The sequence below is a fragment of the Monodon monoceros genome, unplaced genomic scaffold (genome assembly GCF_005190385.1).
Source record: "Monodon monoceros isolate NGI ecotype Baffin Bay Population unplaced genomic scaffold, NGI_Narwhal_1 Super_Scaffold_3, whole genome shotgun sequence".
Taxonomy (NCBI): domain Eukaryota; kingdom Metazoa; phylum Chordata; class Mammalia; order Artiodactyla; family Monodontidae; genus Monodon; species Monodon monoceros.
The window spans coordinates 66,937,940-66,950,891 of record NW_021703780.1 but is presented as its reverse complement, the minus strand read 5'-3'; the positions used below and the strand labels follow the sequence as shown (position 1 = coordinate 66,950,891).

Here is a 12,952-nt window from a genome sequence, read left to right as displayed (position 1 = left end):
TATTTTCCACCAGTCGGTTTCTCTCAAGTCTGGGTATCTAGCTTAGGTGGGGGGCCTGGGGGAATGTGGAGTTGGGTTTTACACACAATCCCCTTTGGCAGCTCCTACTTTGCCGTGATTTTAGGAAATGATTTTCAGGCCTCAGTTGCAGGGTTGGTCTGGATAATCTCTAAGGTCTGTTCCAGCCCTGAGACCCATGCCTGTGTGCCCCCTTTATCAACCCCTGTCAGTGGCCCGGCCCAATTCTGAATGCCCAGCCTGGGAGGCCAAGAGAGGCGACCACAATCCAAAGGTTCCTCGACCGCAGACTGTGAGTGGTCCCCAGGTGTTCATGGCCGAGGAGAAACTGAGGGCCCACGTTATCTCCACAGTGCTCCTGCCACCTGTCCCAGAGACTACCAACTTTGTTTTTTCTTTTCTGAAACTCCTGTCCTCTAGTCCAAGGGCTGGCAAGCTGTAGCCCACAGGCCCAATCTGACTGCCGTCTGTCTCCATAAATAAGGTGTCAGCGGGCTGCTAGTGACTGGCCGCTCTTACAGTGCAGCAGCAGAGGGCGTAGTTGCTGCAGAGGACGATGGCCCGCAGCCTAAAATATCTACTCTCAGACCCTTTACTGAAAAGTTTGTCTGCCCCAAACGAGCCCGTTGTTTAAGCGGCAGCAGCTGAAGGTTGTTTAGGGTTCCAGAGGCAGTGCTGGATGAGTGCAAGTCTCGTTAAGCTTGCACATCATTCAGCTTGTGTGTGAAGTCGGTTGGGAGCTCTTTAAAGTAGAGGCACCTCAGACCCCATCCAAAGCTGTGTTCAAGCATTTTGTTTTGAAGTAACAAAAAGGAAAAAGTGAGGGCTTCCCTGGTGGCACAGTGGTTGAGAGTCCGCCTGCCGATGCAGGGGACACGGGTTCGTGCCCCGGTCCAGGAAGATCCCACATGCCGCGGAGCGGCTGGGCCTGTGAGCCATGGCCGCTGGGCCTGCGCGTCCGGAGCCTGTGCTCCACAACGGGAGAGGCCACAACAGTGAGAGGCCCGCGTACCGCGCAAAAAAAAAAAAAAAAGAAAAGAAAAAGTGAAAACACACATTTTAAACGTGTTTCGTGTGTTTAAATCTGTGTTATTAATCAGTGGCCTTTCAGGGATGCAGTGTTACTGTTTTGAAAGGGGGCTGAAACGCCAAGCCTGAGTTAGTCCCAACGTCCCAGGAAGAGGTGACTAGTAACTGGAAGTTTGGGGTCTCCCCAGTGGCTTTTTTCTTTTTTTTTTATGTTTCAGACTTATCATTTTCCCCAAATTGGTTATTACCCTCCTGTCAGAGTGATAACAAGTGCTGATTCTATTTTGTACAGGTTTTTAGACACTTCCAAACAAGCCATAGGAATGCTGTTCATCCACTTTGCAAATGTATACCTAGCAGATCTCACTGAAGAGGACCCTTGTTCACTGTAAGTGGCCCATAGTTGAGTGCAAACATCACCTGCCCCTCCATGCCTTGCTTTCTGCTGCCAGTCATGTTCCCTCTAGCTTGGGGAGGGGGCAACTCCCCTTCGTCTCTGTGCTCATCTGAGAGATTGTTGTGTGCGTGCTGGGTGTTAAGGTTTTGCCCAGTGACAGTTGCCCTGTGCTCTGGCTTTCTGCTAATCAACCTAAGTTCTGTCCCTTGGCCTTCTAGTGCCCTTATGTCTCCCAGTTTCCAAGCAGCCCCTGGCAAAGCAGCATAATGCCCCGAAGGAGTGTCTGTGCTGGAGCAGTACACATAGGGGCTTCTCTGTGGTGTCAGCCATTCAGGGTCAAAGCCATTGTTGACCATTTATTGACCAACATTGACCTCTTTGACCTGAAGACCATGGGTGGTTCTGCCTTGTCAGTGCAGTCAGTGTGCCTTCCACACAGCCCCCAAAGCTGTCTGCCTAAAACCCCAGTTGGCCCATGATACCTGTCCTCCTTGCGGACAGCACCCGAACAGTGCCACTCTTAGCAGATGGAGTAGAAGAGGATGCTCCCCTTCCCTATCCTGGCTCCATCTGCTGCCTTCCTCGCTCAAACTTAGTGCCCCAGCCATGCTGGGCTGCTCCTGGTGGCCCTCAACCCCACCAGCTGTCTCCTGCTTCTCTGCCTTTGCTTGCACTGCCCTCTGCCTGGAATGCCCCCCAGCCCTGCCGTGCCTCTGAGGGAGAGTGGGTTGGAGGGCTGGTGAGTCCCTTGCCAAGAGGTTCAGTGTATATATAAGACCATTTGGACTGGAAGATTCCTTTAAGCTTCTCTTGTTTGGTGACAGTGTGTAATTTTGAGATTTAGTTCAGGTCCCGATTCAGAAGGAGGTTGTAAAGTCTTCCCTCCCCAGGGTTTTTTACCTTAAGACCTGGATAGGTTGTAATCTGTTAGGGTGTAGTCCCACAGCAGGGGGCCGGAAGGACGATCCTCCCATAGGGGAGTTGGTTAGGAAAGGGCCTTGTCCTTCTAACCCTTGAGCCCAGCGGCAAGCTTGTGTCATCCTCTGGTGGATTTTCTTGGTTGGCCAGGATATGCTGAGAGCCAGCTGCTCACCCTGGAGGCACTGGGGTGAGGAACCCTGTCTCCTGGTGCCGCCTTGGTCGCTGGTGGACTTTGACAAACTGAATCACAGCTGGGATGGAGAGGGGACTGCTGACAGATCTCGAGTGCTTAGCCAGAGGAGAAAAGGCCCAAAATGGAGTTAGGTGTGGTGAAAAGAGCCCTTGAATGGGAGGCCAATCAGCGGGAAGGCAGCTCAACTTCCTGAGCCTCTGTTTCCTCATCCAGATCCCCAGGATCACCATGAAGGTTTCATGAGATGATGAGTACATGCAACGTTGGAAGTCATAGAGGCACTTGCCAATGAAGATGTTAATAGCTCGATCAGAGGATATTGTCGTTAAAACATAGGAAAGACAGGTGAGCTCCAGCAGTCGGTTGAAGAGCTGTTGGAGGGAGACTAGGCAGGCAGAGCAGGCCTTTCCCCACAGAGTGGAGAGGTCCTGGCCTGTGGAAGAGCAAGTGCTGCAGCAGGATTCATTCCAGCCCCATCATCCGTGAATAGCCCTGTGACTTTTTACAAGTGGGGGAAGGGTTGGGCTGGACCTGGGGCATCTTGGTACTCTACAGACCTAGAAGGGAAGTCAGTCAATTCAGGGAGAGGAGAAGTGTACAAACAGAGGAGGGTGAACAACTTCCTGTGGCTGCAGGGGTGCCCCGTGCTGGGGATACTGCTCTGGGTGGCAGTTTGGCTTTTGTGACATCCGAGGGGCTATGATTCTAACAGCACATTTGTGTAGCACTTAATACGTGGCAGGCACTGTTCACGTATGTTGACTCGTTTGATCCTCATAACAGCCCTGCAATATAGATACTTGGATTATCCTCATTTACAGTTAGAGAACTGAGGCAGAGAGAGATTTATATAACTTAATTGAGTTCACACAGCTCAAGAGTGATGGAGCGGGGATTTGATCCCAGCCAGTCTGGCTCCAGGACCCACAGGATACCCTGTTGGCTGCCAGTCTCACCTGTGTTGAGTATAGAGTCTAGAGCTTTCTGTCTTTATTCCTAAGGCCTGGCACACAGTAGACTCGAATCAGTGTTTGGTGAGGGATGAATGAACTAATGCATGCATGTGTATCAGGTTCTCTTGATATTTTCAGGATGGGTCCCAGATGTCAGAACCACTTGAAACCAATGCAGTTTAAGCATCTGAGAGCAGCTTTAGCCTAGGGCCAGAGCTCAGCTGTGAACTTGGAGAAACTGCCTGGGAAGCAGTCGCTATGCCTTCTCTGGTCTGTGGTCTGAGAGTGACCCCTTGTGATCTTAAAGAGGAAGGGCAGGCAGGAAGAAAAGGCCGTCCCCTCCCTCTGGTCTTCTCACCACTCCAGGGCACTGGCAACCGCCCCCTTCCCCCCTCAGCACATGCTCCCTCAGGTTTCAGAGTGCTGTGCATGTCACTGAGGCCGCTGAGGCTGGGCCTTGGGGCTGGGGCCATGGGCCTGCATAAAATGTCTCAAGCCTGAGCAGCTCAGCAGTGCCACAGTTGGTCTGTGGTATCCAGAGCTTCCCTAGGGGGGTTTCCTAGCCATGTGGCATCTAGAGGGCTAGCACCTGACCCGGTGACTGCTTGTCTCCTGCTTTGTCTGGAGAGCTGCAGCCTGTGTTCAGGGCCCTCGAGGGAAGGCCATTGAGCCAGGGGCCTTTCCTTGGTGAGGGAAGGAGTGTGTGTCGGACAGATGAAAACAGACCCCACAAGAACGAGAGGTCAGGGTGGGCATGCTCTTCTGACCCTCCTCTCCTTCCTCCATCATCTTGCCTTTTCCATGGGGGGTTAAGCTCTCTCTTTAGAAATATTTACTTGCGCTTGCTTCCATGGCAGGCTCTGAAGCACAGGGATGAGCAGGGGCCACGTGGCCCTGCCCTCTTCGGTCTAGCAAACCCCGGGGGCCATTTCCTGAACTGCTCTGCTGCAGCAGCACTGTCTCGGGGCCTTGGGAGGGCTGGGCCTCCAGGGAGTGAACAGTTATGGCACAAATTATTTTTATCGATTAAGTTCTGTTTTGCTACCGGCCTCCTTGGCTGCTTCCAGGCACTCTGTCCCAGTCTTCGTTTGGCAGGAACACTTGAGGGCTTTTGAGTTTCTTGGTCGCTCCTCCATCCACTTTGAGCAGTGCACTGTTCCGGGGCGTGAGGCCTTCCTGGGCTCCCGGAGGTGAGCCCTGCAGCCTCTTGCACAGGCGCACCGGAGGCTCCAACCTCCCAGAACAGGACCAAACAGTGCTGGGTCCCCAGCCTTGACCTTGGTCCTGGAAGCACGTGGGCCCAGCTCCCTGGGTGGTGTTTCCTGATGGTGCCACTGTGCCCTCTTCTCACAGGTACCTCATCAACTTCCTCCTGGACGCCACCGTGGGCATGCTGCTCATCTACATGGGCGTGCGCGCCGTCAGCGTCTTGGTGGAGTGGCAGCAGTGGGAGTCCCTGCGTTTTGGCGAATATGGTAACGTACCACGGACGCTAGACAGGGCTGTGGAGGGGGCTTCCTGGAGGGGGCTCTGCTCCTTGCCCCGTACGGCCCTCCAGGCCAGTGGGTTCGGAGAAGGTCCAAGAGCTGGTGGCTGTGTCCTCTGTGTGGTGGAGAGGCTTGTTCTGGAGCCTGAGCTCCAACCTCCTGCCACATGCCCGAGGCAGGTGGGTGCCTGCTTCGCTGCCTAGGCTTCTAGGAGACAGGAGACACCCTAGAGGCAGGGAGGGGCACAGCCCTCACCTGCAGGGCTATAAGGCCACCTCGCTCTGCCACAGTTCCCACCAGGCTCATACCACCTGCCCACCTCACTAGAGAGATGGGAGGCGGCTCTCAGTTTGGGAGTTGCCCCTCTTTTTGCTGCATGTCTGTGCTTGTCCTGTCACTGGGCCATTCCACTACTGGGGCTCACAAGGTCAGGACTGGAGTGTCCATCCCCCCACCCTGGGGCCAAGTCACCTTGCTGACCGTGGGCTGGCCCCCCCCCCCAGCATCTGGCATGTACGGTCACCAGGGACACCAGGTGAATCCTCAACTCACAGAGACACAGCTTGAAACAGGTGACCTGGGGATGCTGGCCCAGCTTTGACCCACTCCATCTTGTCATACCCCATGGGATACAGCCTGGGTAGGAAGCTGCCTTCATGCTGGCTCCGGGCACAAATGCAGTGCCTTTTACTTGGTACCCCCAGAGAAACAGCTCGATGTGCCCTCAACGGGTCTGCTGGTGAGAGGGGCTTCTTTTGGCCTTGCCCCGCTCTGGGGATTTAGCTGTCTCCCACCTTCACAACAGGCCTTGCTGTCTGGAGCCAGGAGCTCCCGTTCATGGGAACAGCATCAGTGGAGCCTTTGCCATGAGAGGGGCACGTGGGACAAGAAGGAGGGATTCTGTGATGGAATGACCGTGGGATTCTGGATCCCACTCTCCTTTCCTGGTCACACCTCCCAAAGAGCTCATGGCTCTGGGCCCAATGGCCGCTCACTCCTACATGGCTGAAGACTCACAAGGGACTGACATTTAAAAGGGGAGCCGGTTCGTGGAGCTGGCTGTGAGTGCCTTGGGTATTTCTAGAAATCTTAAGTAATTGTTTGTCTCCATTGACGGGAGATGAGCTCAGGGAAGGGCTTTTCTTAGCCTTGTTACTTGATGCCTGATGAGTCACTGACTTAAGATAGTGTCCGACACACAGCGTGCGCCCCTGTGTCTCCAGGGAAGGCTGCAGAGAAGCTCCAAGTCACTGACTCCTCAACTTGGAGGATGGAAATGGACCACAGCGCACATGGACCAAAGCAACATCATCCTCATTTATAGGATAGGCATCCACAGGGGTTGAGTGACACAGGAAGCTCACCCAGACAGTGCACAGCTTGGAGGGCCTCTTGGCTACTACACTGAGATATGCAATCCTTCCACCATCTCCAAGAGCAGTGCTCATAGCTTCTTCTTTGCTGTTAAGATCCCTTCCGGAAGGCAGGGCTCTTGACTCAACTGTAGCTGAGCGGTGCTGCGAGAGAGCCACTCATAGCCAGTCATGCCGCTCAGTGACCTGGGAGTGGAGGCCAAGTCTGGTCCTGATACGCTGGACATTATGGTACCACCTATTCCCAGTGTGTTTTGTTTGCATCCTTAAGAGAGATTGAAAGAAAGAAGGCAGTGGTTGTTTAAACCTCTTGTTTCCATGCCACCCTCCTCCACCCACTTAGCCTGCCTCAGCCCCTGCCCTTGTGTCATCCCACCCCTGCCTTTGGGAACCAGAGTCTTCAAGCCAGGGTGTTTCCATGTGAAGCTGCCGTTTATCGAGGACCGTCTGGGTCCTCCCTCCCCAGGCTGAGGAAGGATGGTGGATGTCAGTTACCTAGTTTCTATTTCTGTCAATTTCTATTATTTTTTCTTGTGGCTAAAACAAATTACCACAAAACTAGTGGCTTAAAACAACACAAATTTATTATCTTACTGTCTGTAGTTCAGAAGTCCTACATGGGTCTCATGGACTAAAACCAGGGTGTCAGCAGGACTGGTTCCTTCTGGTGTCTCTAAGGGGAGAATCGGTTTCCTTGCCTTTTCCACATTCTGGAGGCTACCTACATTCCTTGGCTCGTGGCCCCTTCCTCCATTTTCAGGGCCAGCAGATGCAGGTTGACTTCCTCTCATATCATATCGCTCTGACCTTCCCCCACCTCCTTCCACTCTAAAGTGCCCTTGTGATTACATTGGGCCCACCTGGATAGGCCAGGATGCTCTCTCTTAGTCAGCTGATCAGCAGCCTTAATCCACTTGCAGCCTTGAGTCTCTGCCACAGTAGCTCCATAGTCACGGGTTCTGGGGATTAGGTTGTGGACATTATTCTACCTATTGCACCTGTTAACCGGCCCATCCACTTGAGGCAGTAGTTCCAGGTAGGCCACAGAGCTCTCTTCTCAGGTGAGAGAAGAAAAGGGGCTTGTTTTCTAGGTGTTTCCATGGTCCCTAGAAGAGAAGGTGAACTTGCTAACAAGAACATGGGCCGTGGGGAATAGACCACACAGCCCTGAGGAGCGAGACAGGGTCCAGGGAGTACGTGGTGTCTGCAGTCTGAAGACGAGGCTGCTCTTCCTTAGGCAGAAGCCCTGAAAACGAGGTCTCTGTCCTTTGGGCACCAGTGGTGTGCGGGCTTTGCTGCCCGCCGCTGTCCCTGTGCTCCCTCCAGAGGCCTCTCTACAGACGTGTTCCGTCCTTTTGGTCCCATCCATCCCTGTGATTTATCCTGAGGAAATAATCCAACAAAAACAAACGCCCACGTACCTCAGTGTGTCCAGTGTGGTAAAAAGCAGAGCACGCGAGAATGCCTGGCTTGTCTGTCCTTAAAAGACGAGGCTGTGGACAGACTCTCAAATGAAACAAACCAGAAAAACCAGCCCATGTGCGCTCACTCCAGCTGTGGCTACGAGGGCTGGATGCTTGGAGGAAACGGTGTGTGAGAGTGGGGTCACATGTGACTTTTTACTTTTTTTTCCACCATGTATTTATTTATATTTGTTTATTTATTTATTTATTTGTTTTTGGCTGCCTTGGGTCTTCGTTGCTGTGCATGGGCTTTCTCTAGTTGCGGCGAGTGGGGGCTACTCTTCGTTGTGGTGCACGGGCTTCTCGTTGTGGAGGCTTCTCTTGTTGCGGAGCATGGGTTCTAGGCACGTGGGCTTCAGTAGTTGTGGCGCACAGGCTCAGTAGTTGTGGTGCACGGGCTTAGTTGCTCCGTGGCTTGTGGGATCTTCCTGGACCAGGGCTCGAATCCGTGTCCCCTGCGTTGGCAGGCAGATTCTTAACCACTGCGCCACCTGGGAAGTCCTCACCGTGTTTTTAGACTTTCTTACTCAAGCATCTACATGAAAAACAGAGGCAGCTGCCTCTTAAGTTGTGGCTCTGAAACTCAGAGCAGTGGAATTCAGGGGGCAGTGTGAGGCCCCCTGAGAAGGAAAAGCATCTTCTTTTTCTGTCGGCCACTTAAAACTTGGAGCAAATGAAGTGAGCATGCTCTGAGCAAGTATACTTTCTTTTGATATTAAATGTTAACTCGTTGTGTTGACTTTTAAACACACTAGTCCCAATTCAGACTAGATTGGGATTCAGTCCCAATCCTACCAAGTGCTTCTGTCTGACCCCCGTTTCACTTAACAGTTTTTAACAAGTATTTTCAGCTGCTGTTCTTGAGAACTTTCCTCAATAACATCAGGTAGTTTACCGAAAGGATTACAAAACTCCATTAAAAATCTACTTAGGAGAGATTGCACTTCTGAAATGGCTTTTTGGCTCAAATGTGAAAGTAAATAGGACACCGCAGAAGAGGCAGTGACGTCTTTCTGCATGTTTTCTGTGCACTTCTCCAGAGGTTTTCCAGAAAAGGGAACGGCCTGAGGTTGTGTCCATTACGGCTGCTGGAAGGTGTCCACTGGGTTTCCACCACATACAGCTGGCAAGGCTGCGGGCCTCCAGCACCCATGCTGGACAGGGATTGCTGCAGAAACTGCAGAATCGAATGAGAAGCTGGATGTTCCTCTGGAGGCCAGATTCTCCTCACAGCCTGGATTGGGGCCTTTGTCTCCCCTGCAGCGTTACTCTCTAGCCCTCTCCAGGCCAACGTGGTCACACAGCTCCGGCAGGGCTTCCAGAGTGGCCCCTGGCGGCGTCCCCCCCCCCCCACTCTCCCCTGGGTCTCTCGCTCTGGAGGCGTTTGTGGTTCCCAGGGACTCACCCATCCCTTGGGTTCTGCCTGTCACTGAGGTTGTAGGATGTTCCCTGGAGGGGTCCTCCACCCTTCATCAAGTCCCTTTTGAAACTTTCTGGAGGCACTGAGTGTCCCCCAGTACGGACTGTTGGATTCCTGTGATTCCTGTGCTGTTTCTCAAGCACAGTGACCAATGGGATCACAGACGGACCTTTGTCACAGCACCTCCTCACCTTGGAGGCTCCTCTCTTTTCTTCCATGTCCCCAGCCCAAGGTGTTTTGGGGTGCCCCCCTAGACAGAATCTGAATTTCCCCAGAGTCAGGTTTCTGCTTTCAGGGCTGAGGGCAGCAGGAATGGCCGGGAGAGTGGGCCAGGGGTAGGAGGCAAACAGAGAGGTCATTTGCTGCCTTCATGATTCAAACCCTCAGCCCGCTCACGGACGGGGGAAAGGATGGGTAGCACTACAGCCACTGGAAAAATCAACAACAGATAATAATAGCAGTCTTGCTTAACACAGCCTCTGCTGCCAGTGGACAAAAAGAGCCAGCTTTTCTGAGCTCCAGCAATGGGCACTTACTAACTTTAGTGCTTTGTAATTATATCTTGGGCTGTCTTGGAAGAAAGGCCACTTTGGTATCTCCAAATTAGGAATTCTCTGATTTTGTTTAAAACACCCACATTTGTTTGTTCGGCCGAGCTGGTTCTTGGTGCTCTGGAGGGCTCATTCAGGAGCTCTGGGGTGGGGTGGGGTGTGAGGGCTCACAGGAGCTGTGGGCAGTGGGGGGGGCGGGGGCATTGGTGTCTGCGCCCCGCGTGACCAAGCCCGCTCTCCCTGCAGGAGACCCTCTGCAGTGTGGAGCCTGGGTTGGACAGTGTGCCCTTTACATCGTGATCATGATTTTTGAAAAATCTGTCGTCTTCATTGTCCTCCTCATACTTCAGTGGAAGAAGGTTTGGCTCCTGTTCCCTTCTTTACCAGCTCCTCGAGACGCTAAGCAGGACAGTACTCCCCGACCCCAGCCCTATTGGGAAACCAAATTGGTGGTGGTTGTTTTTTTTAACTCCATGAATACACCTGGATTGGTTCTGATGGGGCAGCTCCTGGCTACCTATCAAGAGCAGTAACTTGTCAGTTTTTTACGTAGCATCCTTCCACTTCGGCCATACACGTCTGCTCTAGATTAAGCCTTGGAATATATAAAGCCCATGAAAATACAGTCCCCACCCTGGGCTTGCTTACGGTGGTCGGTTAACTGTAAGTGTTGTCAGCGGGTGTTCTCTACGTTTGCAGGTGCTTCCTCATACACCTTTCTTGGCCAGTGGTTTAACCGAGCCTTTTGGTGCCACAGGCAGTGTGGCTGGTCACAGGTTCCCATGATTCCTAACCCTGCCCTCTGGCCCCAGGGCTATGCAGTTAAGCTTCCACTGCCCACAGGAAACCAGCCAAAGAGACTCTGGGGACAAGTAACTCAGATCTTGGCCTGCTTTGGTTTTATTTGTGGCTGACATTTATTTTTTTAAGAAAATAAACCAAGGCTTTTGGGAGCTGTTGCCCTTGAGGAGGTGGTTGGGGTGCAGGGTTTCTGCTAGAAAGTGGTCGGCACCTCATTGCTAGTAGCTGTGATGAGCGCCCACCAACCTCCTCCTCTCCTCACACTCTCCAACCCCACCCCGTGCCTGCTTCGTAAAGTGCTTCCCGCCCCACCCCTGTCCCCCATCCCCGCGTTGCTTCGCTTCTCAAGCACTAACCGCTCCCAGTGGTCTCCAAGGGCGTCAGTCCCTTGTTAGCTGTCAGGTCTGGGGGCTGTGCGGCCCTGGGTGTGAGGTGCTGTTCTCATCAGGGCTCTGGGGGGAGTGTCTAAGCTAAGCCCCCTCGCAAGGCCTCGTGGGTGATTTCCAGTGCCGCATCAACCCTCCACTCCCCCACCCCTGCCCCAAACTTTCTCTGGGGTCTCCTCCACCCTCACTGAGTCTGCTTCTCTTTACAGGTGGCCCTGTTGAATCCCATTGAAAACCCAGACCTGAAGCTGGCCATCGTCATGCTGATCGTCCCCTTCTTTGTCAATGTCAGTGCCTTGTTGCATTTTTTACCCTGTTTGCCCCCTGCCTTCCCGCGTCTGTCAGAATTCTGAGTCTGATGGAGAAAACACCTTATAGCCCTCAGGTCCCTCCATGCAAGCATTTGCCACCTCCTATCCCCACCCCGGACCTGGAAATAGCAGGATTGCTTCCTCAACATGCACATCTCTGCTCCAGGGCCTCTGTGCAAAATGAAGGGTTCTGGGATCTTTGTCTTGCCCTCCCTGCTCTGTGTGTAACAGCAGCTTCTAGATTAAGATTAAGATCGTCAGGATTTCACCCCCGTCGTTTATTCCTGACCGCAGGGCTCCAAGAGGAACTCATGAGCACTCTGGCTAGAAATTAAGAAATAAGAAAAGAAAACGGTAAAGGAACCTGGGGATGACAGATGTGGCAGGTGTGCCGGCCAACTGCTCGGCCCAGGGGAGGAGCCCCCACTAGGAGTCCGGAGACCTTGGTTCAGGCCCCACTCTGCCAACTGCTGCGGCACCCGGAGCAGGCTGTCCCCATCAGTCACCACCACAGAACCCCTTGGGGTGAAACAGAAGAAGGGACATAGAGATTGGGAATCTCTTCGTAGACTGCTGAGAGAGAGAGCAGGGGGCCTGGATGTTTTCCTTTCCCTGGTTCTCGATGCTGTGATCTGGAGCAGGGGTGAGAAGGATGGGTGTGGGGCTGCTCAGCTTGGTTTCACAAATGGCTTATCCCGGAGTAACCTGCACTTTCCTTCCCCCAGGCTCTGATGTTTTGGGTAGTGGACAATTTCCTCATGAGAAAGGGAAGGACGAAAGCTAAACTAGAAGAAAGGGGAGCCAACCAGGACTCGAGGAACGGCAGCAAGGTCCGCTACCGAAGGGCCGCGTCCCATGAGGAGTCGGAGTCTGAGGTAGGGCCGAGCCCTCGTGCCGCTGACCCAGGAGGGGTCTGGTCTCATGTTTGCATCTGTCCTTCTCTTGAGTGCTGAGTCACAGCGCCAGCCAGCGGGAGGGAGAGGAGGCTGACAGCTCCCATCCAGCCTGGACCCACTCCTGCTGTCCCGTGGGCCTTCCTAGGGCTGGGAGCTGGAGCATCTGTTGGGGGTGGCTTGCCTCCAGTAGCCCCTCTGTCAGTGGAGAAAGACAGGAAAGGGAGGAGCTGCCTTGTTCCAGGGAAGCTGTCAAGGATGTGTGGGCCTGGTCGTCGACCTTTAAGCATCAAGGCGTTTGAATCCCTGCCTGTCCAAAGAGCAAGGGAAGTGTTGGCTAAGCCACCAAGAAACTTCTGTAGGAGTAGCCAGACCTCCCAGGGAGAACCTTACCTCCCCGTATTTTCAAGTTTCCTGAGTTCAAATATTTGGACTTCAGGGAGATTGGTGGTCATAAATAGGAGCCTGGAGGCGAGGTTGTGTGTCCTAGGCAGCCCACAGCACCCACTTTGCACCTGCACTGCGCTGTGGGATGGGGGCTACAGAAATGGCTGAGGCCTTCAGACTTTTGGACAAGGAAGATGACAGCCTGCACAGCCCATCGTAGCACTCTGCGATAAGTTCTGAGATTGAGGCGTTGACAAAGCCCTGTGAGGACTTGGAACAGTTGGTTTAGCTCTTGGGGGCGTCCTGGAGGGAGCTTTGAAAGCTGACTAGATGGAGGACAGAGGGGAAGCCCGTCTCTTCTCTAGGTGT

At 53.4% G+C, this 12,952-nt stretch overlaps 1 protein-coding gene across 2 annotated transcripts in view; it reads left to right on the top strand.

Annotated features, from left to right (window-relative positions):
• Nucleotides 1–12,952, top strand: part of LOC114907474 (store-operated calcium entry regulator STIMATE) — a 54,735-nt gene that overhangs the window by 36,773 nt on the left and 5,010 nt on the right. For both annotated transcript variants that reach the window (XM_029243181.1, XM_029243180.1), the window contains exons 3-7: nt 1,340–1,435; nt 4,865–4,986; nt 10,052–10,164; nt 11,202–11,279; nt 12,029–12,178. In XM_029243181.1, coding sequence (XP_029099014.1) covers nt 1,340–1,435; nt 4,865–4,986; nt 10,052–10,164; nt 11,202–11,279; nt 12,029–12,178 — 559 coding nt within the window. The remainder of the gene's footprint in view (nt 1–1,339; nt 1,436–4,864; nt 4,987–10,051; nt 10,165–11,201; nt 11,280–12,028; nt 12,179–12,952) is intronic.